Source organism: Trichoderma harzianum, assembly GCF_003025095.1.
Source record: "Trichoderma harzianum CBS 226.95 unplaced genomic scaffold M431scaffold_1, whole genome shotgun sequence".
Taxonomy (NCBI): Eukaryota; Fungi; Ascomycota; class Sordariomycetes; order Hypocreales; family Hypocreaceae; genus Trichoderma; species Trichoderma harzianum.
Genome location: NW_020209249.1, coordinates 3,002,774 through 3,028,082, shown reverse-complemented (window position 1 = coordinate 3,028,082; position 25,309 = coordinate 3,002,774). Strand labels below are relative to the sequence as shown.

At 51.3% G+C, this 25,309-nt stretch overlaps 6 protein-coding genes across 6 annotated transcripts; 3 read left to right on the top strand and 3 right to left on the bottom strand.

The window, feature by feature from the left end:
• Positions 1–710: 710 nt before the first annotated feature.
• On the bottom strand, positions 711–1,628 carry M431DRAFT_200379 (hypothetical protein). The gene is made up of 2 exons (XM_024913314.1): positions 1,428–1,628; positions 711–1,327 (listed from the first exon to the last, which is right to left on the bottom strand). The coding sequence occupies exons 1-2, from the start codon at positions 1,540–1,542 to the stop codon at positions 813–815; spliced, it is 630 nt and encodes a 209-aa protein (XP_024780609.1). The 5' UTR covers positions 1,543–1,628; the 3' UTR covers positions 711–812.
• Positions 1,629–2,277: 649 nt separating this feature from the next.
• Positions 2,278–5,560, top strand: M431DRAFT_104892 (hypothetical protein). Its single transcript, XM_024911560.1, has 2 exons — positions 2,278–2,896; positions 2,964–5,560. The coding sequence occupies exons 1-2, from the start codon at positions 2,642–2,644 to the stop codon at positions 5,073–5,075; spliced, it is 2,367 nt and encodes a 788-aa protein (XP_024780608.1). The 5' UTR covers positions 2,278–2,641; the 3' UTR covers positions 5,076–5,560.
• Positions 5,561–5,772: 212 nt separating this feature from the next.
• Positions 5,773–6,506, top strand: M431DRAFT_489721 (hypothetical protein; the record flags this gene model as incomplete). Its single annotated transcript, XM_024916718.1, has 2 exons — positions 5,773–5,832; positions 5,940–6,506. 2 exons carry the CDS (start codon positions 5,773–5,775, stop codon positions 6,504–6,506), a joined length of 627 nt encoding a protein of 208 aa, XP_024780607.1.
• A 139-nt stretch (positions 6,507–6,645) lies between these two features.
• M431DRAFT_200357 (hypothetical protein) lies at positions 6,646–7,478 on the bottom strand. The gene is made up of 2 exons (XM_024913313.1): positions 6,857–7,478; positions 6,646–6,805 (listed from the first exon to the last, which is right to left on the bottom strand). Exons 1-2 carry the CDS (start codon positions 7,382–7,384, stop codon positions 6,785–6,787), a joined length of 549 nt encoding a protein of 182 aa, XP_024780606.1. The 5' UTR covers positions 7,385–7,478; the 3' UTR covers positions 6,646–6,784.
• A 1,162-nt stretch (positions 7,479–8,640) lies between these two features.
• M431DRAFT_71605 (hypothetical protein) lies at positions 8,641–15,987 on the bottom strand (the record flags this gene model as incomplete). Its single annotated transcript, XM_024921928.1, has 2 exons — positions 8,641–15,612; positions 15,673–15,987. The coding sequence occupies 2 exons, from the start codon at positions 15,985–15,987 to the stop codon at positions 8,641–8,643; spliced, it is 7,287 nt and encodes a 2,428-aa protein (XP_024780605.1).
• Positions 15,988–19,584: 3,597 nt separating this feature from the next.
• M431DRAFT_71696 (hypothetical protein) lies at positions 19,585–21,801 on the top strand (the record flags this gene model as incomplete). The annotated part of the gene is made up of 3 exons (XM_024921941.1): positions 19,585–21,372; positions 21,433–21,711; positions 21,784–21,801. 3 exons carry the CDS (start codon positions 19,585–19,587, stop codon positions 21,799–21,801), a joined length of 2,085 nt encoding a protein of 694 aa, XP_024780604.1.
• Between the last annotated feature and the right edge of the window lie 3,508 nt (positions 21,802–25,309).

Here is a 25,309-nt window from a genome sequence, read left to right as displayed (position 1 = left end):
AGTCTTGTCCGCCTGACAAGACGATGAGCCCAACAAGGCGCCTCATGTAAATGGAAAATCCCCATCAATTGGCCGAGCCAGCTTCCCGATCTGTACCTTGTCGGAGCCCACGTCTACCATCACAACCTTGTCCAGTCTTTCTGCTGTAACATTATCAGTCAAACGCTGCCTCAGGCTTCATCGTAGCCTTTTCAAACTTTTCTACACTGCCCTCAGCGCCCAGCTGAATAAAGCAAAATGTGTAAACTCTATCAGGGATTCCAAGTATCACAGCCCGCCCATTGTCTCAGCCCACCCAGGCAGAGAAGACACAGACAACGTGAGCCAAAGCTTTCCAGCAGACGTGTGAGACTCACCCATGACATGTACCCGACCCTTGTCGAGCTGTCGATCTGCCGTCAGAGCCCTGCTGTGCTTCTTATGTCGACTGCAAATCCTACCAGGTAGTGTTAGTATGGAGTAGTTTTTGTGATTAATAGGCTGTGCCTCTACAGGCAGGCAACTGTGTGTCTCGCTCTACCCGGTGTTTCAATTGAATTGATCAATATTGGTGTTTGTTATACCGTGTTTTCCTCTCGTCTCTCTCTTTCCTTGTGTCTCTTCACTTAAGCTGATGAGTTTGATCTGCGATGTTCACAATTTGGGTCTTTGTGAATGTAACATGCAATGCCGTGGCTGCTTTACTCGTTCGACTTGGTATCAAAAGTCTTCATTCCTTTGCTCCATTATTACCGTAGGGTGCAATCGCAAAATCTGATATGCCAAAGGTATCGTAACAAAACATGAACAATGCAAAACTCCAGCCTGCCGCCTCATTTCTGAGCAACAAGCCTTTTGACCTTTTCCAACAACAATGAACTCTCCCTGCCCAGCTTTTTCTTGCCGTCCTTGTCCCTCGTCTTGGCCATGGCCTTTTTGAATCTCTCCCGCTCAGCCTGTTTCTGTGCTCGCTCTTCCATTCGTCGCTCATACTCTTTTCTCTTGGCATCGGCCTCTTGGCGCCGGTCTGCAGCCTTCTTCAGCTGCTTCTCGTAGTAGCCTGGGCGTCGAGTCCTCCGCCTCTGGCCGTCACTAGGGCCAGACGCCTCAGCTCCAACCTGTGCCATGTCTTCATCCTTAATCATGAGCTGCCTTGTAGGATGCATCTTCTCTCCTTCCTCTTCGTTGTCCTCCTGGGCGTCGCCTTGTGCTGAGTTCACCTCATCTTTGCCATCATCCTCATCATCACGGTGACTGGGCCGGGCTTTGGCTTCCTCTGCAGCCTTAATCTTGGCGTATTCCTTCTTGACCTTGGCTCTGTGAATTAAATCACGCTTCTTCTGATCGACTACATACAAGACAATTGTGTGAGTTTCATTGTTTGAGCTCAGGCCATGGTCATGTGAAGTGAGATGAAAAAATCTCAAGGGAAAAAATTTCAACGTTACCTTTACGGCGCCATGGCCCGTCTGGCAGATTCTCGGGTCCGACTCTGAAGCCGTGCTTCTTCTTTGGGGCTTCTGAAGTGGTGCCTGCGCCCTCAGATTTTCCTTTAGGGGCCATTAGGCTCGTCAAGACGAATCAATATCGTCTTCCTTGTTTTTTTCTTATGCCCTGTACTGCTTTTGGAGCAAATGTGAGTATGCCGGTGAGGCGCGAGGTGAGAGCAGGCCGCTAGCCCTTTTGGTGCTGAACAGTGGGGTGAGCGTGAGTGTAGCGCCATAATCGGGGGCCCCTCACAGGTGAGCACTGAAGGACACGCCGGAACAGCGCACCATCTCGCTATTCCAGCGGCACTGCCGGCAGGTGGGGTGCTGAAGCCCGCTGTGCAGTAGGCGAGTACAAGCTGAGAGCTGCGTGCGCCTGTGCTGGGCCAAGTACCTGATCAACAGATGGAAGCGGAGCCAGATGCAAGTCATGCGACGACATTCATGATGAGACAAAAGGGCGTGTTAAGAATATCTGTGCTTTCAATTTCAAGTATTCGTGATTTCAGCTGGAACAAGGCCTATGATGCAGTTACATTCTCACGACTTAATTTCCATAGAGAGGTCTTATAAAGTCATCCTGCTATCAACGGGCTCAATATCATCATTGATCTCAAATCTATGCGAATGCACCTTATCTTAGGCGCATGCACCTATGACCTGTAAATGATCCCCAAACTCCACTAACGTGCGCTATCCGGCGTCCCGCTATCGGCATTTCACGGGGTCCTTTGGGCTCCGACGTAATGTTTGCGTGATTCACCGCCCAACGACACCCCGGCAGTATGTAGACTACTTGAGTAAACACAAGAAACTTTGTTCCCTTGTCCATCCAAGCTGAAGCATTTCTACTCGCCCCCAACCGAAAGCAACGCTGCCCTCGTCTACCTGCAGCGACCCTTGCTACAGACGTGCAGCAACCGAAGCAAGACACCCCCGTAGCTCAGCTTTTCCGGCATCTTCCCTACCTAGCACGAGGACATCAGCACAGCGTCCCACTTGGATGAACAGCCCGGCCAGTAGATCGATTCCGATGGTGACGTTTCCGGCTGCGACTGCGTCCATCATCCCGGCGGCAGAAATTTTCGATACTCATGCTTTCTTCTTCTCATGATACGGTAATTTCCAGCTGCTTTGGAGCTGCTGCGGAACCACCGCCATAAAATCAGCCGCAAATGCCCATCTTCCAAGACGACATTCATCATGAATCGCCGGCCTCTAGCCCTATCGCTATTGAGCCGGCACCCGCGAGGAGCCGTCGCTTGTCTGAGGAGAGTCTACGAACCGAACTTTGCGAAGGCCCGGTCCCCGATAGCCCTATGCATTCATCGACAACAAAGGGCGACGAGGAGAACAGGATATCGGATAGAGCCGAGCTGATAGAGAGGTTGAAACGGGGAGAGAGCCCAACTTGGGTCCCCAACCGACATGTAAGCCCAAGCATAGCGCATATCTCTAGAGGCTTTTCGTACTTGTTGCTAACCAAATCCTCTCCAGCTTGAGTCGATTCTTCAGCATGAAAACTCCCATAGCGCCCAGGAGCAAGGCAGAACCTCACCCGAGTCGCCTAATCTCCTACCGCCAGCGCCGATTACACCAGACAAAACCAAGCTGCCAGAGTCGGTCGATGCGAGACTACGAGATGGGCTGAGCATCGAACGACCGAGATCAGCCTTTCATAGCGGCGATTTCACGAGCGACGTAACAGCATCTGAGAATGGGCAGCACAACGACCCAGGCAGGCCTGGTGCCCAAGGACGAATGACGGCTGAGCATGCTTGGTTCGCAACCTCACCACCTAGACACTTTACGCCATTTCCCTACGGAGTAAGGGCCCATGGTAGGAGAACACATCCGCTGGATACAGATGTCACCGATGGCTTCAAGTCCGATACCTCTCCTCTATCAACATCATTGTCCAGCTTCGCGTATCAACCTCCGACTAGTCCCCTTGCCCAGTCTGAGACGAATGAAGATGTCGACTTCTCTACGCCCCCTGAATTCCCCTCCATGAAATACAAGTCAACGTGGCGACACCAGCTCAACTCAAATCATTCTTCGCCATTTCACCCTCCCTCCTCAAGGTCACGGCCACAGTCACGATTTCCGCCACGACGAGAGGGTGCTCTGCCATATCAAGCCCACCAGCCTCGCCGTTCTTTGACTTCTACCCCTACTTTCCCTCACGGTCACCACCACTTCTCCTCTCCTCAGACGCCAGCCTTGCTGCGCTCTCGACGACAATCCTTTGGCCCAGACACCTCGCCCATCCAGCACGCCTCCATGGTTGGTTCATACGAAGAGAGCATTCTGCGTGGCCGCATGTCAACAACACCATCAAAGCCATTTGAGTTTGTTGCCCAGATTGGCGTAATGGGAAAGGGCAGCTGCAAATCTAGCCTCAGATGCCCGCGGCATGTAACTCTCCCCTTCCCCGCCGTCTACTATAGCTACGGTGGTGCTCCCCATGGGAGATCGCTCCTTGACGACGGCCCGAGCCCATACGTCGGCCAAATTGACTTGGAGAACGGACTTTCCAACCCCGAAGAGGAGTCGAGGTCGCGAAGAAAGGCACAAAGCCGGTACAGTGACAGAAAGCAGCAGGCCAGCAGCGAAACAGCCGGGATGAGTGTCCAAGAAACGGAGGCGGATCGAGAACGGCAAAAGGCTGCCAAGTCCAAGCGTCTACCGGCTTCTCCGAGGTCGCCCCCGGGAGGAAGCTATAGAATCCCTGAAACAGGGCAGATTCAAATCGTCATCAAGAACCCAAACAAGACAGCAGTCAAACTCTTTCTAGTGCCATATGACTTGACCGGCATGATGCCGGGAACCAAGACTTTTATTCGCCAGCGCAGTTATTCTGCTGGTCCCATAATTGATAATGTACCAAACATGTCCCAGGCGGACGGCGACCGCCCCATTCTCCGATATCTCGTTCACTTGCACATTTGCTCGCCCGCCAAGGGGCGCTTTTACCTGTACAAGAGCATCCGCATCGTTTTTGCGAACCGGGTGCCTGACGGCAAGGAAAAGCTGCGTAACGAAACAACGCTGCCCGAACCGCGCTTCTCTCCCTACAAGCCTATCCGTGTGATGAATCCTCCACTTTCGACTTCTAGTGGCACAGGAGCCATGTTGGCCAGCGAGAAGGCCTTGCGGCGGCGCAGCTTGGGCATCTTCATGAGCAGCAACGCGTCGACCTTTGATGGTATGGACGGCCTTGCATCTCCTGAGGAAATGCCAATGACGGCTCCGTCGCCCAGCTCTGGTCGCGGCAGCGTCACTCCCATGGAATTAATCCCTCTGCGTCTTCCGCAGCCAAACACTGCTAGTAACGAGAGCAATGGTGGTTCCGATGGAGCCGTCGTGGAACATGGTTCGCTCAACGGTTCGTCTTCACTAGCCAACAGCCGCCCGTCCACCATGAACTCGGGAGGCATTGACACCTGGGGCCCATCGCAATACGAGAAGCTCAACAGGGGCGACGCTGGCTACGGAGGAAACGCCTTTAGCCGCTCTGCTTCTAGCAGCTCTCCTGGAAATGCTCCTGAGGGACTGCTCTCTCAGCGCCTGCGTGGCCTAGGCGTAAAGCCTCAGCAGACGGACTGAACAATGAAACTTATCCGTCTTTCCGCTTCCGTGCAAGATTGAACAGTGTCTTCGCGGTCATTTGCTTCAGAGCATGTACATCATATTCACCTACGTTCCATTTTCTTTCTTTTGATCCTTGTTTGTCATGACATACCACACTTATCCCAGGCGATATTGGACGTTGGAACACTAGAAGACACAGGATTGAGTCCTCTTCAAAGCTCTTCTTGATTGGGCGGATTATTATTTTTCGGCATAGATTACTGCTTATTGGTTCTTTTCCCCTTTTCATATTTTCCCTGCAATTAGGTGAGTAGTTTTTATTCTGACGCTACGCTCTCCATTCTGTGACTTTTCAAAAGCACGTGTATACTCAACTACGCTTTTACTGTGCGCCTTAACCTACATGTATCAAGACATGTCGTTAGCTTTCCATTAATGCAGAAGATGAAAAGTATTCTTAAGCTTCAGTAGCTACCAAATATAATGAAATCGATTCAAACATTTTTGCAAAGCTAAAATTGCATGTGTAAAATAATTGAACGTTTGTTCTACTCACAATACAGACGGCTGCAGCTCTATATTCCAATAAGCGGTCTTGGTGGGATACGCCCCGTTTACTGAATATCAGTGTCATGTGAAGTCAACCTCTCCCAATGGTATAAGACGGAACATCACACTTGAGCTTTTGATTCATGACGGACAATGCCACGCTATGGCATACTTTTTAATGTCACAGGCATTATCCGCAACCATGTTACTACCAAAGTACCCCGTATGATGCCCGCTGTCCGCGGGTTTGCAAGCGCAACAACGTCTACGAAATCCAAGCCGAAGCACCATAACTCCTCCTCCTCATCTTCCTCCCCGCTGTCGTCCCAGCACTCTGACCTCGAGTCATTCCTCGAAGATGCAAAGCGACGTGGCCTGGACGAGAAATCGCCCGTCTTCACAGGGACACGGTACGAGTATCTCGTTTTGGAGCGTCTAAGGCGATACGGCTTCTCGCTGCGCAGAATAGGCGGCGCATCAGACTTTGGCGTCGACCTAGTAGGCGAATGGACAGTACCATCATCAACAGCCCCAGCAATCAAGGTCCTGGTGCAGTGTAAAGGCGGGATCCAGCGAGTAGGCCCGCACATGATCCGCGAGCTAGAAGGATCGTTCGCCGGGGCGCCGGCCGGGTGGAGGGGACAAGGCGTGCTGGGGCTGCTGGTGGCGGAAAAGACTGCGACGAAGGGCATGAGGGATGCTCTGGGTAGGGCGGGGATGCCGATGGGGTATTTTTGTTGCGAGGGGGAAGATGGGGTTGTGAGGCAGATGCTTTGGAATCAGAGGGCGGAGGAGGGCGGGTTGGAAGGGGTTGATGTTGCGTTGAGGAGGGGAGGGGGGAGGGATGTTGGTGAGGTTGTTCTTGTTAAGAATGGAGAGCCATTGCCGTTTGTTTGAAGAGGGCTTTCATGGTCACTCCCTTGCTGTTGAAGTTGGAGGACTTCATAAGCAGCATGGATCTTGACTCACATACGATGAAGCCAGTCAGGTCAAGGCTACGCTCCCGCTGGCATGTCGAATCCTCCCCTTTGCTTAGAATAGGGGCAAGTGAAAACCCCATAGATTGAAGCAAAATCCTGCGCTTGATTATATACATCAACATGTTACACCAGCATCTCAAGAAACTACCCAAAAACAAAAGTCCATCCATAGCACTCCGTACACATTAAAAAAGATCAATCATCCCACACAGCCGCCTTCGCCTTCTCCGCCAACTCCTTCTGCCTCTCCTCCTCCGCCCTCTCCGCATCCCTTCTCTTCTTCTCCTGCTCCCTCACCGACCGCTGGTACGCCCGCTGCTCCTCCGTCTGCCGCGGCGCCTTGAGCCCCAAACCCGCCGCAATCATGCGCCTCGCCACGGCGTCCGTCTTCTCCGGCCTCTTCGCCGGCGTCCCGGCCCCGCTCCCGGACGCCGACGTCGCCATTGGGCTTTGGCTCTGGCTGTGACTTTGACTCTGGCTGTGACTCTGGCTGCCGAGAGACGCCCATTCATGAGGCGACTCGTAGCCTAAAGGTGAGGCGGGTGTTGGCGGCGGGACGGCGGGCGTGGCGAGTGACGATGGGGTTGATGTGCCTGCTTCTGCTTCCGCGTCGTCTTTGTCTGTGGCCTGGTCGTCTTCTTCATCTTCCTCGTCGGACACGTCTTCGTCCTCCCATGAGTCTGCTACGGGCTTCTTGGCCTTGGCTTTGCCTTTTGGTGCCGCTTTTGCGGAGTCAATTGCGAGCTTTGAGATTGCGGACTCCATTTCGTCCTTGTCTTTCAGTACTGAGGCCATGATGAGTTCTGAGATGAGAGGTGGTGAGATGAGAATGAGTTTGTTATATCGGATGCGAGGTTTCCCTTAATCTCTTATGACGCAAATGTAACCGGGTCGGCGTATAAGCGCAACTTTGTGGTGTGAGATGTGCCCCGCGCGATCAGATTTGTTCTGCGCTGGCAACCCTCGCTCGAATTGGATAGTCACTAGAATTTCGGGTCAAGATAGGAGATATTCAGAGGGATTGAATAAATCGTATCTGTTGACTTTGTTTTGTTTTTGCTTTGGTAGTTATGGATGAGTTGCTTGAATGGTATGACTTCACAATAGAGTTGTGCTAGAGTAGATGTACCCAACCTAAATGCCCACTTGCGGTCACGTGCTTCATCTTTCTTTGCATCAAGCTTCCAATATTTCACTGTGAATGCCATCGCTGTCATTTTTCTATTGTCACTATTCTCTCTACTATTATTGCTCTCCACTAATATGCAGTATGTCGAATTATGTACAGAATACATCTCCTATTGTAAACTTGAGATGCTGGGCGGCCAAGTTTGGAGCTGGCTGGCCATTCCGTTTTAATTACCCTGTAATTCGACTTCACTGATATAAATCCTCTTGATTCTACATAACTTATGTCTAAATTGATGGTTCAAAATGGTCATAGAGTCTTTCTTTACTATATAGTAGATTAGTGTTTACTTGGGATACTGCCTAGCAAGGAATCATGCTCTCCCAAGTTCGATATCGCCGGCCTTTGACAAAGCTCATAGATATACGCCGCACTCCTCCATGCATAAGGTAGCAACAAATATGTATATAGGTTATCATCTATCAGCTTCTAAAAGCTCGTCACAATGGCTAAAATTATCTCAAAAGCCCACCATTTTCACATTTAGAGAAAAATAACTATTATCTGCATCCACCACCCATACACATCCAACTCCCCCCCTCCCTCCAGCATCCATCCCCCTATTTTCAACTCCGCAACTCACACTATCCTCCTAGGCATGTGCCATCGCCCTCCCTGTTTTTCTTCTTCTTTTTCCCAAATTTTTATAACAACTGCCAAAAGGGTATTATTTGTTTGTCAGTGACTCATACAGGTTCATGTCCATCTATTTCCCATTTTCAGTAACATCTCATCTCAGAAAAACTCCCACATGCCTCATAACATTTCGTAACGAAGGAAAAGAAATATAAACCAAAGGAAAAAAAACCTCTATATAGCTTTTGTTTTAGGGTTTCAACCAATATTTTTGGGGTTTTTTTTTTTAAATAACGTCGCCTTGTCCAGGAATATTCGTGACGTATAACTTGCTCGACATCTTAGGAACCGGCTGCGGCGGCGCTTTATCTCTCTGCCGCTCCCGAGATCTGCTTGTGAGGCGCAAAAAGTTTGGGTTCGGAGCGCCCTGTCTGTTGCTCCCCAGCGAGAACGAGGCGTCGTCCATGCTTCCCAGATCGATTCTTTCGTCGTCTGCGTCTGAAAAGCCGCCCATGACCAGTTCGTCATCAGATGCAAAGTCATGCGGGTAATGAGACGACGGTGCGGAAGGCGATGTAATGGATCGAGCGTGGAGACCGGGGCGGGTTGGGGGCGATAAGACGCGGCCAACTGTGAACGCCCCCGGAGTCATTGTATTGGCAGCATGCTCTCGAGAAAAGACCACCGCGGGTCGATCGACAAATCCGTTTTGAAACGAAGTGTTGTTAGTGGACGCTTCGTGCAGGATTGGCAATATCTGTTCGTCGTAGAGCTCTGTTCCCGTCTCGTACGACTCGGGAGTAAATTCGGTAATAGTAAGAGAGGAGCGTCCATCATCATCCGTGTGAGGACTTGCAGGCTCGTCAAAGAAGTCATCAAGGCTATCCAGCTTGGTAACTAGATCGCCTGGGTGAACGTCTACTCGGGCTTCATCAGACAACATTGTTTCCGACCGCTCCAAGGAGTCAAAGTATCCATAGGGGAAGTCTTCCGAATGGAATTCAACTTCTGCCGTGGGGGTGGGCTCGGTTGACGAGCCCTCGGCGCTTTGGCACATGTAAAAGGCGGCGTGGATATTGGCTCTTGTAGCCTCCGTCTTCCGAGCGGGAACAGGGATGGCCCATCCGGACAATTCTGGAATACCAAAGAGGCTCTGAGCGCGTTCGTACTCCTTCCGCACAGTTCTGGATGTCAAGCGAGCCATGCTCATTCTCAGATGCTGCTTATCCATGTGGCTTCCAGACATGGTCATGATGTTATCCAACACCTCGAGAGCCCCCATGCAAAACTCGGACTGCAAAAGGCGCAGCAGCGGGGATATGAGATCAGAGCCGTGGACTGCAATTTCTGGGTTGCGCATATCGATATCTGGAATAACCAGGCAGAGAATACGCATGGTTTGAACCTTGACCCAGGAGAGCGAGTTGGTAAGCAGCCCAATCAGAAACGTAATCATCTTAAACTCCATATGCGGCAGATAAAACTCGCGAAGTGCTCCACAGAGCTGGTTCATGAAATCTTCGGCGATTTGAAAGTGGTCGGAAATCAAGCCGTCCATAATAAGCGCAATGCCTTCGAGACCCTGCCTATCGGATTCAGCGAGGAGTATCCTAGCCGTGTTTGTTGCCTCCGGGCTGAGACCACCTCGTTCTAGTTCGTCCAGAAAACGTGGAAAGTTGGCCAGCAAAGCAAAGAATAGCCGGTTATCATCTCCAATGAGGCCATCTCCGGGAAGCATGACGAGCTTATCCATAATGTCGAGCGTTGGCTGCCAGCAGAGCGACGATCTTAAGCCTTTGTGAAGTAAGGGCTGAAGCCCTTCAAATTGGCCCTCCCACCGACTTGGTTGTCCATCTGCAATCAACTTCCTCACATGGGGGGCTCTGAAGTCGACTTTGCCAATTAGCTCGTCCAACATCTCTACCGCCTCGAGGAATTCACGCTCATTGATAGACTCCAAGCATGCGCATGTAGTCCAGAACAGCTGCGGGAAGGTGATGAGTTTCTCAGAGTCTAATTTGACGATGAGTGTCTTGAGAGTCGTCAGAATCTCCATAGAAAATGCTTGGATTTCAGGGTCCTCGTCCGCAATCGTATTTGAAAGGCGGGCAAGCATATCTCCAAGCATGAACTGATCCAGGGACGTGAGGACGCATCGGAAGATTTGGAATGAGCGACATGCCAAGTGTCTAACCGGGCACGAGGTAGCCCATGTCAACGACAACCTGCCCCATTGTTCTTTGATTCCCGGGAACGATACCTCAAAGGTTCTTACGACCTCATTTGTGAGATATTCCATGCTTGGGGGGACTTTGTTCTCATGATCATTGACTTTTCCATTGCTGTCTTCATAGCTCCACACAACGGAACGGTCATGCCGACGAACCAAGTCTATCAGTTCCTCTATGGATTCCTTGTGGTGAGGATCCGTCTGGTCGTCAATGCGCGACATGACCAGCTCATGAATGAGATGCACCAACATCTCGCGAGCCTGCTCCTGGACCAACGGAGTGTAGTGATCCCAAAGCACGGTAACAACATGCAGTAGAAGCGGGACGCTCTCCTGTGTAAGGTGGACTGGAGACACCATGAGATCCACGAGCAAAATTAGCGAAAGCTGACCGAGAGAAAACCCGGCCTGCTTTGTGCCCACAGGGAGAGCCTCCGCCAAATCTGCACAGTAAGGCAGGCTGCTGGTGTCAGGCGGCGCCTGTGATATCCCAGTCTTTTCGATAGGGACCATGGCTTTGGGGTTGATCTGCATCAGCAGAAACTCGACAACTTTGATGCCAGGCGCGCTGTTGGATGTGGAAAGGAAGACGACAATTTGTTTGGCGTACTCGACAAAGTTCTGTTCACGACGCTCTAGGCACAGCTGCATGATGAAATCCAGCACGAGACGCACATTCCCAAGATGCGGTCCAGTAGCAAGCGCTTGCCATAGGGCCTGGACTTCATTGTGCAGCGCGCCCCCTGACTTGATTGTAATTTCCAATAAGTTTGCCAAAAGGACGTAGGATTGCGCTGTAGGGCCGCCATTCGGATCCAGCGTCAGTTCAATTGCCTGGATCCAGGGCAAAACAACTGCAACGACATTTCGCTGCGCTGCCGGTTGAAGATCCTTAAAGTACAAGGTAAACTCGGAGATGACATGAAAGGCGAGTTCCGTATACTGGTTAGCGAGTCGCTTTGAGATCTCAAACTGGGCCAGCTTGTACACAGCTTGAGTCTTATCTGAGATGCTAATGTCAAAGTCTTGGATCTTGGAGTTTCTTTGTTGGCGAGTCTCCAATATCCTCAGCACAGTTGAAGACTTGGACCTGATCTCGCTTTGATCATTTCCCAGCATAAACAGGCACAACGCAAGAAGCTTCCAGAAGGGACAAGGGTAATCGCCATGCTCTTGTAGCACTTCGACAGTGACTATGAAGTAACTCTCAAGAACCTTAGGGACGTCAGCCAGGTAACAACGCGCGATGCAATGCTCCAGCAGATACGGATACTCTTTGTTGTGAACCACGAGATTCTTTAGAGCTCTCCTGCCGATGACGTTCATCTTGTCGCTGCCCGAATTGAAAATGGCCTCAATCCAGGCAAGCATTCGGCGAATATCAAATTGCAGCGTAGCGCCGCTCTCAGTCGTCAAGGTGATAGGCCCGCCACACAATGCAGACATGGCACTCAGGGCTGCAGTCCTCAGGTTACGTTTCTCGATTTCCATGGCCGCAGTGGCCGTGCCCCGTTCGCCCAAGGATTGCTGATCCATCAGGCTCTGTCGCATATTGTCCTCTCTAGCCCGGATCTCATTCTGGTTGGGAGAGAATCCGCACCAGTCTTCCATGAGAGAAAATGCCGATTTACGAGATTCAAACGTCATCCAGCGAGTTGGGTCGCTCGTCCGGTTGATTCCTTCAAACAGCGACTCCATGAGTCCACAATAATATCTTCTCAATTTTTGAAAATCCCAATCCATCTGTACCTCTCCATCCATTAGGAATAATTTGAGGTCCTTGGCATACGCGGTCAAGGTGTTGAGGAAGAATTCAGACTGATAAACAATGGGATCCTTGAGGAAATGCGAAGTCAGTTTGAAAACATGTGTGATTTCCGTTCTCAGAAGATCCATTTTGCGATTTCTGCGAGGGCTACTGTTTGTCCGTTGGTGGATTCTCGCACGAGCATCGTCGTTGCAGCGAGATACCTGGCCTTGGAGTTCCTCTAGTAAGGTCTGATATATGTGGATATTGCTCGATCCCATGGCAACGACAACGGCATCCCGTACAGATACTGATGTGGCAGACAAGAGCGGGATCAAGTATTTAAAAAGAGTCCTTGCCGTCACGTTTTTATCAGCCGAAGCGGGCTTGGAGGACTTGCGCGTGTGCTGAATGGCATCTTTGGGAATGCTCTGTGGCACGCTCCCTGGATCTGCCAGAGTGGTACATGCAAAGATGAGATACAGCTTCCACTGCTCCACTATCGATTCCGGCTGAGTAGTGGGCGACCTGGGCACGGGACGGTTATTGTGAATGCCCTCGCCGGTGTGGTATGGGCCTCTTGTAGGTTCAGACAGATAGACAATGGGTTTGTACATTTGAAGTACGCGGTTGCAGATGAGGTCTCGACAGATTGTGACCGCTAATGGGCATTTCTCAAAGGCAATCCGCATCAAGTTGGGGAATATCTTGAACCACAGTGTCGTATCGTAGGTCACCTCACTGGTACAGAGCTCAACGAGGGCGCCTTTGCCATTGCCATTCTGCAAGCCTCGCTGAAGCCTGCTACGCTCAGCAACGGATAGGTGTTCGTCGTCAAAGTTCATCACTTGAGACGAGTCATTCTCAAGAACATTGATCAACCTCAACGAGTCCTTTTCTTCCGATGTGTCTTTCCCAAGAGCCTTGTCAAACTCGGTAATGAGACGGAGGACTGTAATGGAAAAGTATCGAACGCGACGTGACTGGGAACAAAGGAAGAATAATCCATGCGCCTCAGCCTGGTCAACTTCGGCCCAAATGCCAGAGAATTCTAGAGCCCGGTCACCGGGCCCGTTGGCCTCGGACTCGCCCGCCGCAGCGGCGTCTCTAGCCTTCTGCCTAATCTCTTCTATCCATATTTTCAAGAGTTCGACATAGAGCCGTAGCGTATTCTCGATATGATTAGCCCCAAGCATCCCTCCGTCAGACATGGTCGAGTATCGGTCATCAAAATTAAAGATGAAGCGGGCGAACCCCATGGTGACTTGCTGCGCGCGAGACTGGCGAGCAATTGCTTTGAGTGAGTTGGCAGAAGATTCCGCAATGTTGTATTGGACATGGGCAGTGCCTGTACATAAAAGATTGATGAGGGAGTTGAAGGGTATGTCGACGGAGAGGCAGCGCGGAAGCGCTTGAACGGCAACATGCAGCAGCTCATAAAACGCCTGCTTTTGGTCAGCCGCAGTTTGATGCTCATCCCTCCGAGAAAAGGTAAAGGATTCTGTGATTGGCGTCTTGGGTCCAGGGCTGCCAAACTTTTCATCCAGGGCGGCCTGGCCACCAAATGTGTTATCGCACACAATGGTGATCTTTCCAAGAATTTCGCAAAATTTGTTGTAGTACTCTCGGACACCATCCGTTAGTACGTGTGTGAGGACGGGACGCGAAACGTGGCTTTCTCGTATTGTCGAAGAGCTCGCTACGGAGATAGAAGCGCTGCGAGGCGGTGCTAACATGGGTGATGCTGGGAATCGTTCTGCGATTGTTGGCGTCCCCGAGTCGTACAACTGGGGAAATGGTGGCCTGCCTTGCTCCCCCTTTTCCAAATCTGACATGATGCACAAGAAAGCTCTGATGCCAACTACAATTCTATCCGGGTCCAGCTGCTCAACTCTCAGCTCTTTATTGGCAATGAAAAGCTCGGCATTGATGAGAGGAAATATTATGGTGCGGAAGCAGAATTCGGGGTATTTGAACCCAATGATGCGAATTATCTGAATCAGGGGCTCCGTGATGGTGGCATCAGATGCAACGACGCCGCGCTTGGAGGGTGGAAGCACCAGCTTGATAACATCATCCAGCTTCCGTGCCACACTTTGAAAGGTATCGTTGGTACGATAGAGGTAAGTCCACACCAAGCGGGAGATGACTTGTAGGCACAGCGGCTTCATCAGTCGGTCCTTTATCTTCGTCTGCAGAGGTAGGACCAGCTGTAGCCACTGAGCTCCAAAATTATCCGGCGAAGAAACGCAAAGCATCGTGGCTGTGAGCGGGAATGCGACGGCCCAGTGTCGCGGCTTTGTAAACATTTGTGCCAGCCGTGGTCCAATGGCTGCCACGACCTCCATCCACTTTGGATGCATCAGGTGGCTATTACTCGCCTTGGAAGCAATCCCAAGGAGCAGCAAGTCGATAATCTGGCAAAAGGCTGTTTTCACTCTTTGACCATGGGATCTATTGAAAAGGCGGCCCAGAGAGACGAGGAAATCGCAGGATTGTTCCCAGGCATCTTCAGGTGAGATTTTGATGCGAAGGTGTTTCATACCCCCCAGAACAAGATCCATCTTTCCGTCATTGACATCCACACGACTAGACAAGGAGGTGGGACTCTTGGCCACACGCTCACTTAGGGAATTGTCAAGATCTTCGATAAACCTCTTCGTAACGCCGGCAAAGTTTATGTCGCTCATATGACCAAGAAGAAGGGCAAAAAGGTTCCAATTGGCCATCTTCAAGGGCGAGGCCAGCAGCTGTTCGCTATCCGCAATCTTGAGCTGGCCAAAGATGATGCTCTCAAGCTTGTCTTCTACTTCTGGGGTAATGGCCGCCAGGCTGCTCTGGCATATGACCTCGAGCAAGACGCGGCAGAGGATATAGATGGAAACAGTTGAGCGGCGCTCTTGCTGGGCTACAAACTCTTGCTTTGAAGCTAGCATACTGCCTCCGGAGAGGCCACTGTCGGATCCATTAGAGATGACGGGTCCAATTGGGACAGGTTCGGTGTTTCTGCGCAGCAGAGGTGACAGGGGCTGGCCCTGAGCCCCTCGCAATTGTTGCAGCTGCGTCCTCGCCTCGTTGGCAGCATCGCTTTTACTCTTCCTCCAAAGCATCATCGAGTCTATCAGATTTTTGGGCTTGGGACTCGCGATATGGCCAAGGGCAACGATGAGTTGGTCAAAGGCCGGGTCCACGCCAGGACCGCATATCTTGTCAATCTGAGGTTCGGGGTCAAACGGGGTGGTTATACATTCGTTCAGCTTCTCTTCTGCTTGAGCAATAAACTGTTCCAGGTGCGTTAGCATATCATGTCATATTGTCATATCTGGTTCGGCTCATCTCACAGATGTAAACAGCACATGCAGCGCATATTCGCCCACAGTCTTCTGCTCGTCTCGGTGGTGGCGGGACGAGCGTGATGGATGGTCACGCCTCGACTTGCTATGCATTCTCTCTGCTCTTCGCGAAGGAGCCGTCCCTGGAGGGGTAACAGCGTTGCCCGAAGGCGATCGCTTCATCGGATAGGTTCCATCGCTGGAATTTGCCTGCTGCCCAGTCGGTGTAGCAACAGGCCTGGGGGGCGCAGTATCCCCTTCTAAGCGTGCTAGGGCCGTCTGTAAATCTACTCGGTCAAGGCCCAAGCCAGCAGCCGCAATCATCTGGGGACTGAGCGGGTTGGACGAAGAGCTCGCGCCGCTGCCATTTCTCGAGTGCTGGATGCCGTGAACGATGGACGTCTGGCGATGATGGCCATACGTGGTCTTGGCCGAGCTAAGAGGCGGATCAACGGCGTTGGACCGCGGGGGAGGCCCGAGAGTTCGCGGCGATGTCAACGGCAGAGGTAGAGGAGTCGTCTTTTCGGCCGGATCTGGAGGATGGCGCAAGGCCGGGTCCAAGGCCGGAGGGGGAGGGCGATATGTCTGATCCCAGTCGGATTCCTCATCGAGCCTCGCCGCAGGCCTCGGGAACTTGGCGGACTCGTGAGCATTGTCCGGCGCCGATTGCGATGGCACTGGGCGCGTTCATCTGTCAGCAGCTAGACTTGACAAAAACGAGGCTTTTGGTGCGCCCGTCGAGACACACAGACGCAAGACAAGCAACGCCATTCGATTTGAAATTGTATCAATCAATCAACCAAACCAACTCCAACTGGAGCTTGCTAATCAGGGTCAGAGGCAGAGGCAGAAATCTCGCTCTACTTACCCATCTCGAATCGGACCGCAGCCCAATCCCATCATCTGCCTACGGTAGCATGCGCTGTTCCAACGATGACGCCAAACAGCAAGTCTTGGAGCTATCAGCCAGTACGATGACACGGCTGCAGCCGGGAAGCACAGAGCAGGGAAACACAGCAGGATAGTCAATTTAGCCTGGCTCCCCGTTACGCTGTCCGAGCGAGACTAATTCCTTATAGGGCCCGGCTTGGGCTCTTTGCTTCTATTTTTCCCCAGCCGCCTGGGCTTAGAAGGTGTCTTGCGAGAGCTGCAAGGGCATTTGGCTGGTCCTATCAGCGGCGGCCATGATAAAGGGAGGGGCAGCCGGCGGGCAGACGATTGGCCGCGGATTAAGGGTCCTCCGGGATGCGAAGCTAGGTCGAAATCTGAATAGCATTGTCTATCTCCTTGAGTTGTCTTTTTTACCTCTTCTAATTCTCCCTTGCCTTTGCCTCTGAGCCTTTTCTTTTTTTTTTTGTGGGGAGAACTTGGACCGGTGTCAACTAGATCATGTAAGGGAGATTTTGAAAATGCGGAGAGCTCCAGGGTAGCGCCTTGGCTGATGTCTGTCTGGGACGCCACGGCCATGCGGAAGGAAAGCATCACCCAATTTTATATATGCATGTGATCTCTCCTTGGTGGTTGGTAAGAGGAAAAGGAAAAAGAAACGAAAAAATACGGAGGGAGGGAGAGTCCCCGCATTCTGCCGTCCGAAAGCCGCAGGGTCAACTCGAAGCACAGTTGCCGCGGATTTCTAGCTCGATGCCGAATTGATAGACATTGACGACACTGCACCAAATGCGGTATGTTAGCCCTCCCAAATAGCGTCGGTGGCGCGTGCTCTCCAGCAAATGGACCAAAGCGCCGGCACTTGGATTTCCTGGGGAATCGGAATCGGCAAGGAAATAGAGGCGGGGAGTATTAGATCTCCTTACTTACCCGTTATATTCCTTTCCCCAGCATTTCGATCTATTGCGCGCCTTTGCTCGGGATATTTGGACGTCTTTTCGTCGCTCATAAATTCGGAAGAGGTTCCGACGGATAGCAGCTCGCAAGCCTCGCTTCCGCGGACATCCCGAATACGCGACGACCGAGACCGACGCCCACGGGAGAAGACGGGCAGGGCCAAAGGTGCTCGTTTCCGGTTCAAAGCCTGTTAACTGCAAATCTGCAATTGGAAGACTACCGCAGTGTGTCATTGCAGGTGCAGTTCGGAGGGCTCCGCGGTTGTATGAACACTTGTCCTGATATTAATTGTGTACGCGAGGAGGTGAGCATGGGGGCCAGGGCCAAGCACATTGCAGCTGGAAGACGAAAAAGATCTCGGTAGTGTGGTGATCAGTTATCTGCAACCAGGTCTAGTCATGGCTGACTACTCATGCACGAGAGCATAAAGTGTAACCCTTCTTGCCATCCACATCCACTGCCGCATGGCTGATGATAGTGTTGTATCGTTTCCATCAACTTCCATCACCACAGCTCTCCTTATTCCGGTTGAGTCTCTTCCTTCTTTTAATACCCTAGGATGCAGATGCCAATCAAGGTATAATAGAGTTGCAGCAGCCTTTTCAATGTAGTATTTAGAATGAAAACGCATCGGATGTATGTGTTGCTCGTACGAGTAGAGTAGCTCGTACGAGCTGATGCGCATTATCTTAGGTACCCGCATGGTACTTGGTTGTCCCCCAGAACCGCAGGCCCTAGCCCCGTACCTTGGCGGTGCCACCATTTGATCCGACGCCGCGCCGACGCCTCGGACTCCATACCCCGTACTCGGGTTTTGCATGTCGCTCGTCCTCGACACGATGGAATCAGTGGTCTCAGGCCATTCGCCCCGCTAGGAGCCTGCCGGGTACGAAATTAAGATGCGACCAGTGCAAGAGTGTCCTGGCTGTTGGGAAAATGTCTCATGGGCCAGTTGATCAAAGCTGGCTGGCTTGAGCGAGATCGGGTTATTGGGGTTTCTTCTTTTGGTCTCTTTAAGAGTCGGCGGTTGTTAGTACCTAGGACTAATAGCAAATAGCCTCAACTTGTTGCCGAGTTTTCTCCACGCGGTAGAGCTGGCTATCATTGATGTTGTATACAATGTTATATAGACACACTGTTGGTTGTTGCCTCTCTTCTGAGCTATTCAACGTCATATGTATTACCTTGTTGCAAGCTGTGCTGCTCACCGATACCTTAGTACCTACAACGTGGCCTCTTATCACCAACTTGGGCATTGAGTCTCTGATAGGATGCAATCTCGATGGGATTGACACAGGTAACCCTGCTAGACTAGTAAGCGGACGCAATGCATGGAACTAGACAGCCTTGCACTCGGAATGGTTTCACTCTCTCGCACCGTCAACATTGAATTTGCACGCGGGCTGCACCACTACTCCGTAGTCCGTCGCCGGGGGGCGGAGCCGGCAATGGGGCGGAATTCCTCAATCAGATTTACACGTACACGGAAAGTACATGTAAGCTGAGGTTGTTGAGCAATGCCTGGTCATAATCCCGAAGTCGAATCATGTGAAAAAGAGGCTGTTCCCCCCTCCAAGTCCAGCCAAACTTGACCAAACTTTCTTCTTTTCTTTTTTTAATTTTTCTTCCTTCTCAATCTCTCCTTTCCCGTCTTCTTGCCCAGGGGCTGAGAACGACATCGGGCTGACTTTTGCCCGCAAACAAAGTAGGGCGATACCAAGCACACGTTAGCATAAGCCGTGGCTTCTCACCCGCCAGGCTCCGTTATCTGGCTGGGTTGGCTTGATTCTTTTTTTTTCTATTCCGCGCCACGGCCCACCCTCTCTCTCGTCCGACCCCTCCCCCGTCCAATTATTCCGGACTAGGCCGCGCAAAACCGGCAGACAGATCCAGCCTTAAATCGACAAAAGCCAACACTTTTTGTTGCTGCAAGGGGGACCGACTTGCGCGACACTCTCGAGCACCTGGTTTCTTTGCTTGCGTTGTTTCGCTTTGCTGATTCGCGGGTTTCGCTTGACTTGACTGAGAGAAGAGCAGAGGCAGAGCATCGCCTGTTGCTGCTGCAACCCCGCCACCATGGCGGAACTGGACACGTTGGACATCCTGGTCCTGGGTGTCATCCTGCTGGGAACATTTGCCTACCTGACAAAGGGCACGCTCTGGGCCAAGCAGAAGGATCCCTATGCCAATGCCGCCTACCTCAACGGCAATGCCGCCAGGGCGGGCAAGACGCGCAACTTTGTCGAGAAGATGGAGGAGTCTGGCAAAAACTGTATCATCTTCTATGGCTCGCAGACTGGTACCGCTGAGGACTACGCCTCTCGTCTTGCCAAGGAGGGCAAGAGCCGCTTCGGCCTCGAGACCATGGTCGCTGACCTAGAAGAGTACGACTTCGACGCTATGGATACCCTGCCTTCGGACAAGATCGCCTTCTTCGTCATGGCCACCTACGGCGAGGGCGAGCCCACTGATAACGCCGTCGAATTCTACGAGTTCATCAACGGAGACGACGTCGCCTTCTCCCAGGGCGGCGAAGACGCTCCTCTCGACAACTTCCACTACGTCGCTTTCGGTCTCGGTAACAACACCTACGAACACTACAACTCCATGGTCAGGGATGTCGACAGGCTCCTGACCAAGTATGGCGCTCACCGCATTGGAAACGCTGGCGAGGGTGACGATGGCGCTGGAACCATGGAAGAGGACTTTTTGGCTTGGAAGGAACCCATGTGGGCTGCTTTGGCTGCTCACATGGGCCTGGAAGAGCGCGAGGCCGTCTACGAACCCGTCTTTGGCATTACTGTCCGTGAGGGCCTGACTCCTCAGTCCCCCGAAGTCTACCTCGGCGAGCCCAATAAGATGCACCTTGAAGGCGCCCAGAAGGGCCCCTTCAACGCTCACAACCCGTACATTGCCCCCATTGCCGAATCCTACGAACTCTTCAAGGTCAAGGACAGGAACTGCATCCACCTTGAGATTGACATCAGCGGCTCCACCCTGTCGTACACTACTGGTGACCACATTGCCATCTGGCCTACCAACGCTGGTGACGAGGTCGACCGATTCCTGCGCGTCACTGGACTTACCGACAAGCGTGAGCAAGTCATCTCCGTCAAGGCTCTTGAGCCCACTGCCAAGGTTCCCTTCCCGACCCCGACCACTTATGATGCTATCGTCCGCTACCACTTGGAAATTGGTGCTCCCGTCTCCCGTCAATTTGTCTCCACTCTCGCTGCTTTTGCTCCTAACGAGGAGATCAAGACTGAGATGACCAAGCTGGGTAGCGACAAGGACTACTTCCATGAGAAGACCGGTTCTCAGCTCTTCAACATTGCTCGCTTATTGGAACACGTCGGCAACGGAGAGACCTGGGACAAGATCCCCTTCTCTGCTTTCATTGAAGGCTTGACCAAGCTGCAGCCCCGCTACTACTCCATCTCGTCCTCTTCCCACGTTCAGCCCAAGAAGATTTCCGTCACCGCCGTCGTCGAGTCGTCCATGGTTGTCGGCCGACAGGACCCGTTCCGCGGCGTCGCCACCAACTACCTGCTGGCCTTGAAGCAGAAGCAGAATGGAGATCCCGAACCTTCGCCTTTTGGTTTGACCTACGAGCTCCACGGTCCCCGTAACAAGTACGATGGTATTCACGTCCCGGTTCACGTTCGCCACTCCAACTTCAAGCTGCCGTCCGACCCTGCCAAGCCTATTATCATGATTGGCCCCGGAACTGGTGTTGCTCCTTTCCGAGGTTTCATCCAGGAGCGAGCCCAGCAGGCACGCGAAGGTATCAATGTTGGTCGCACTATTCTGTTTTTCGGCTGCCGTAAGAGCACTGAGGATTTCATGTACGAATCTGAATTCGAGGTATGTTCTCCCTTCTTTCCTTTTTGATTCCCGTCGACTCATCATTTTTGCCATGTGTAGGAATACAAGAAAGCCCTTGGCGACAAGTTCGAATTGGTCACTGCCTTCTCTCGAGAATCTTCCAAAAAGGTTTACGTTCAGCACAGACTCAAGGAGCGGTCCGCCGAGATCAGCGACCTGCTTTCCCAAAAGGCCTTCTTCTATGTCTGCGGTGACGCTGCCAACATGGCCCGTGAAGTCAACACTGTTCTGGCTCAGATCATTGCTGAGGGCCGTGGCGTCTCAGAGTCCAAGGCAGAGGAGATTGTCAAGAATATGAGAGCAGCAAACCAGTACCAGGTATGTCTCATCCCCCATCGTCCCCTAAAAACCCAACTAAGGGACACACGTCAACTAATACATTTTCTACAGGAGGATGTCTGGTCATAAAAAATGCATCTAGCACAAAATGATTTAATTTTTTTTTCTCGAGGACAATTGTACGGGACAAAAACCCCTACCACTCGAAAAAAAAAACAATTTTGCATAAATACTTGTCGGGAAGGGGGGGGCCGGAGTCATTTCGACTTGCGAAGCACATCGCCGGCGTTTGTTTATGAAGCCATGCACAACATCTGACATTTGCTCTTACTTAGACGGATCCGTAAATACCTGGGCTATCGGATCTAGAGGTTATATCAGGGATGGCCGGGCCCATTTTTCTGCACGAAAGGTTTTTATTTTATTTTACAGACCTTGGTAATTATTCGTTGTTGTGCGGGAAGGGTAGGCCGGCCGGTAAATAGAGATGGATGGCTTGGATATGTATGGTTTTGGTGGAAAAAACATGTGCAGGCTGAGAAGATACTGAGAATATCACTTCACATTTTTTAACATAATTGTGCATCGCCGTTGATAGTATGATTATATCTACTAAACCTACTAAATACTCGTACGAAAACTTCACTTGGGATAATTGTCTCGAATAGGGTCCATGTCTCAGCCCGGCCCATTATCGCACTTAGCCAGCCCGCTCAACCCAGATACTAAGACGGCGATAATGACAGGTCATGATTCTGGTCTTAAAAGGCACCCCCCAGGAGTCTTGGTCGTAGTATGTTTGTGGCGCTCGTGACCCTTGATAGTGAAATTAATTTTTGGTATCAGAAGAGAAAAAAAAAGCAATTATGAAGCTACCGTGGTTGGTGCTTTATGGAGCAAAGGCATCTTGCTTGGATTGGCTGTTAGTTGGCCAGGGAGACAAGCGGAATTACACCATCCTCCTTGCTTTCTTGCCAGTCGCCCCAGAGGGGAAACAATATCCATCTCTGTGGAAAATATTGATAGTTTGAACGCCGTGCATAAGAGATCGTCTCTTATGCGGAGATGGTAGAAAGACGGCTCTCTTTAGTTGCCTGGGAGATGATCTACCGAGATCCGATCCATATAGTCGATATCCGCTCTTCATCGTGCGAGAGATAATCATGAGTAAATGGCTCTATTCAAACCAAAAAAGCGTAGCATAATTCGTACACTTGTGGGGGGCAATAGCCAAAAGAGTCTTGGACAAAGCACCATAAAAAGCAACATCCCGTAGTCTCGGTCCAAGCACAGGATCGGCTGCCAGACAAACAACATGTCTTAGTAAAATGGACCTCAGGAGCCATCCGAATCTTATTCCCAGCTAGTCACTTGCGGGTTGAGACAAATTCAACCACCTTCCCGCCTGCCCCGTGCTCCTTGCTGGGGTTGATAGGCACAATAATTCGGACGAGTGGATTCGGGACCCTTTGGCGGCCTTCGTACGGAGTACAGTCTGGGGGCTGCGTCCCGTCCAAGTATGGATCTGGTCTCATCAAGGCCAGAAATCCGGTTGGCCAGTACCTTGGCTCCGGGAATAGTGAAGCAAGGCCATCTGTGCGCATGTCTGACAGCGAAGGGGGGAAAAAAGGAAAGACTGTTGTTGCTGGGTGCCATCAGTGTCAGAGGGACGCACTCTGTTGGGATACTTACACATCTTGTCGTGGTAATGCATTGTTGCATCCACCCTATTAGACGGGTAGCCCCATGACTCTTATAAGAGGTGCATATCCCAGAACGAAACGTGACAGTGGTTGTGCCTGTCCAAGTATTCCGTGATCATTCTGCTCCCTTATTGCATGCCCTTCTATAGGCTCGACTGTATCTTTATCGCCTTTAATCCTCTCGGTATCAGTCGCAGTGTTTTATGCCTTGTTTGTTCGAGTGTGTCTGCTAGATTTTCGAATTTGGTAATGCATGTTTGGAGCAATAGCATCGAGTTGGTTCCGCAGATGAACTGTGCCTTTTAGGGACGTTTGAGCAGCCTTGTTGGCTCAAAGTGAACGTGCGGGTGTTGACAAAGGCAGAAGATACTGCTGGCATATAGGAGAGCTTTCGGTTCGAATTTGTTTGGTATTGGGAGAAAAGAAGCCTATGCCCAAAGCTCGTTGGAGCGGATAGGATAACGCTTGTGAGAAGAAACAAATCTGCGAGGCTACCGAGAATTAATCGTTAACACAGGCACCCAGCATCGACTTTGTTCTTGCAGATGCAAAGAAAGAAACAGATACCATCGTTTGCAACAAAAGAAGATCAGGACTAATTTCTCAATCCTGCACATCCAAGTCCTTCAATCCGCCGGCCTGGATACCAACGGCCCGAGCTGAATCATCTGCACTGGTGGCAGACGGACAGACAGCTGGCAGCAGCAAGTCAAGTCAGCTGGCAGTTGTTCAGCCCAGCCTGCCAAATCAACACCGCGAGTATTTCGTCATTTCTCGCTTCCATTTGCCTTGTTGTCATTTCTTCCTCCCTCACACGCGTCTCTCCTGGCTTGGTGGTAATTCTAGTCTTTAATATCGCGGCCATCACGCCTGCACCAGCACCAGCGTCGGCCCCCTTGGCATAGCTTATCATAACGACTCCTTCCGTTTCTTGGGCAAATAGATTTTGTTGCAGCTTCCTTTTCTGCAGGGCTTAGGTAAGTCTCGTCTACGCCTCCGCCTACTTCTCTGCTTCTCTCTCTTCTTCCTCTTCAATCTCTTCTTCCTTTTCCTTCTCCTCACAGCATCACATCCCACAGTCCTCGTCACTCTCTTGCAGCCTTCTGCCTCGACCAAATCTCTTCGAGACTTCATCTTGCTTGATAGCTTGTTCTATCTTAATTACTCTCGCTTCATCTCAATCAATTGTCTTGGTAGCACCATTTGCCTTTGGCCCTCGAGCTTCATTGTCTGCAACACCACGTAATCCCAAGACTGGGTAAGGTGAGCATACCTTTTGATAGTCTCGTTCTATCACCTAGCCTTCTGCTTCTCTTCGCATTTGTCTCCATTTGCTTGAGCAAATCTTCCTCTCCTGAGCTGTCCATCTACAGGCTGGCAGATGAATCCCCCTTTTCTCTACCTTATACATCTGCGAAGTCATTCTCCATTTGTCCTCTCCATGGTGTCTTCTCTCGTTTTCTGGCTCTTCGCCAGGCTGCCTGATATTCATATTTCATCATCCCCAGTCGGCTTTGCACATGAAGACCACTTCAGCACCGCTATGCTTCATCTTGGTTACATTGCCAACTCTTAACTGATTCCAGATTTTCGTCGTACTGTCGAATCATTTGTCATTTCTTCGATCACCATTGTGACCGATCTGCTGTTCTTTGGGTACGTTGCCTTCTTTTCAACTTCATCTCTTGAATCACTACCACCTGTCCAACCTTCCAACTTACTTCCCACTCCTCTCGACTCAGGTTTGATGCCCTGAATCACGGGCCACTTGTCATCGCCCAAGTCGGGGCAGTCATCCTAAGTCTTGGATATCTTTTCATCATGTCATCTGCTATCTTTGCCACAAGAACGCTCTACGTTACCACAAATCACTGACCGCGACAACGACAGGCAAACACATGTCTTACCATCTTCACACTGTTGCCGAATCCAAA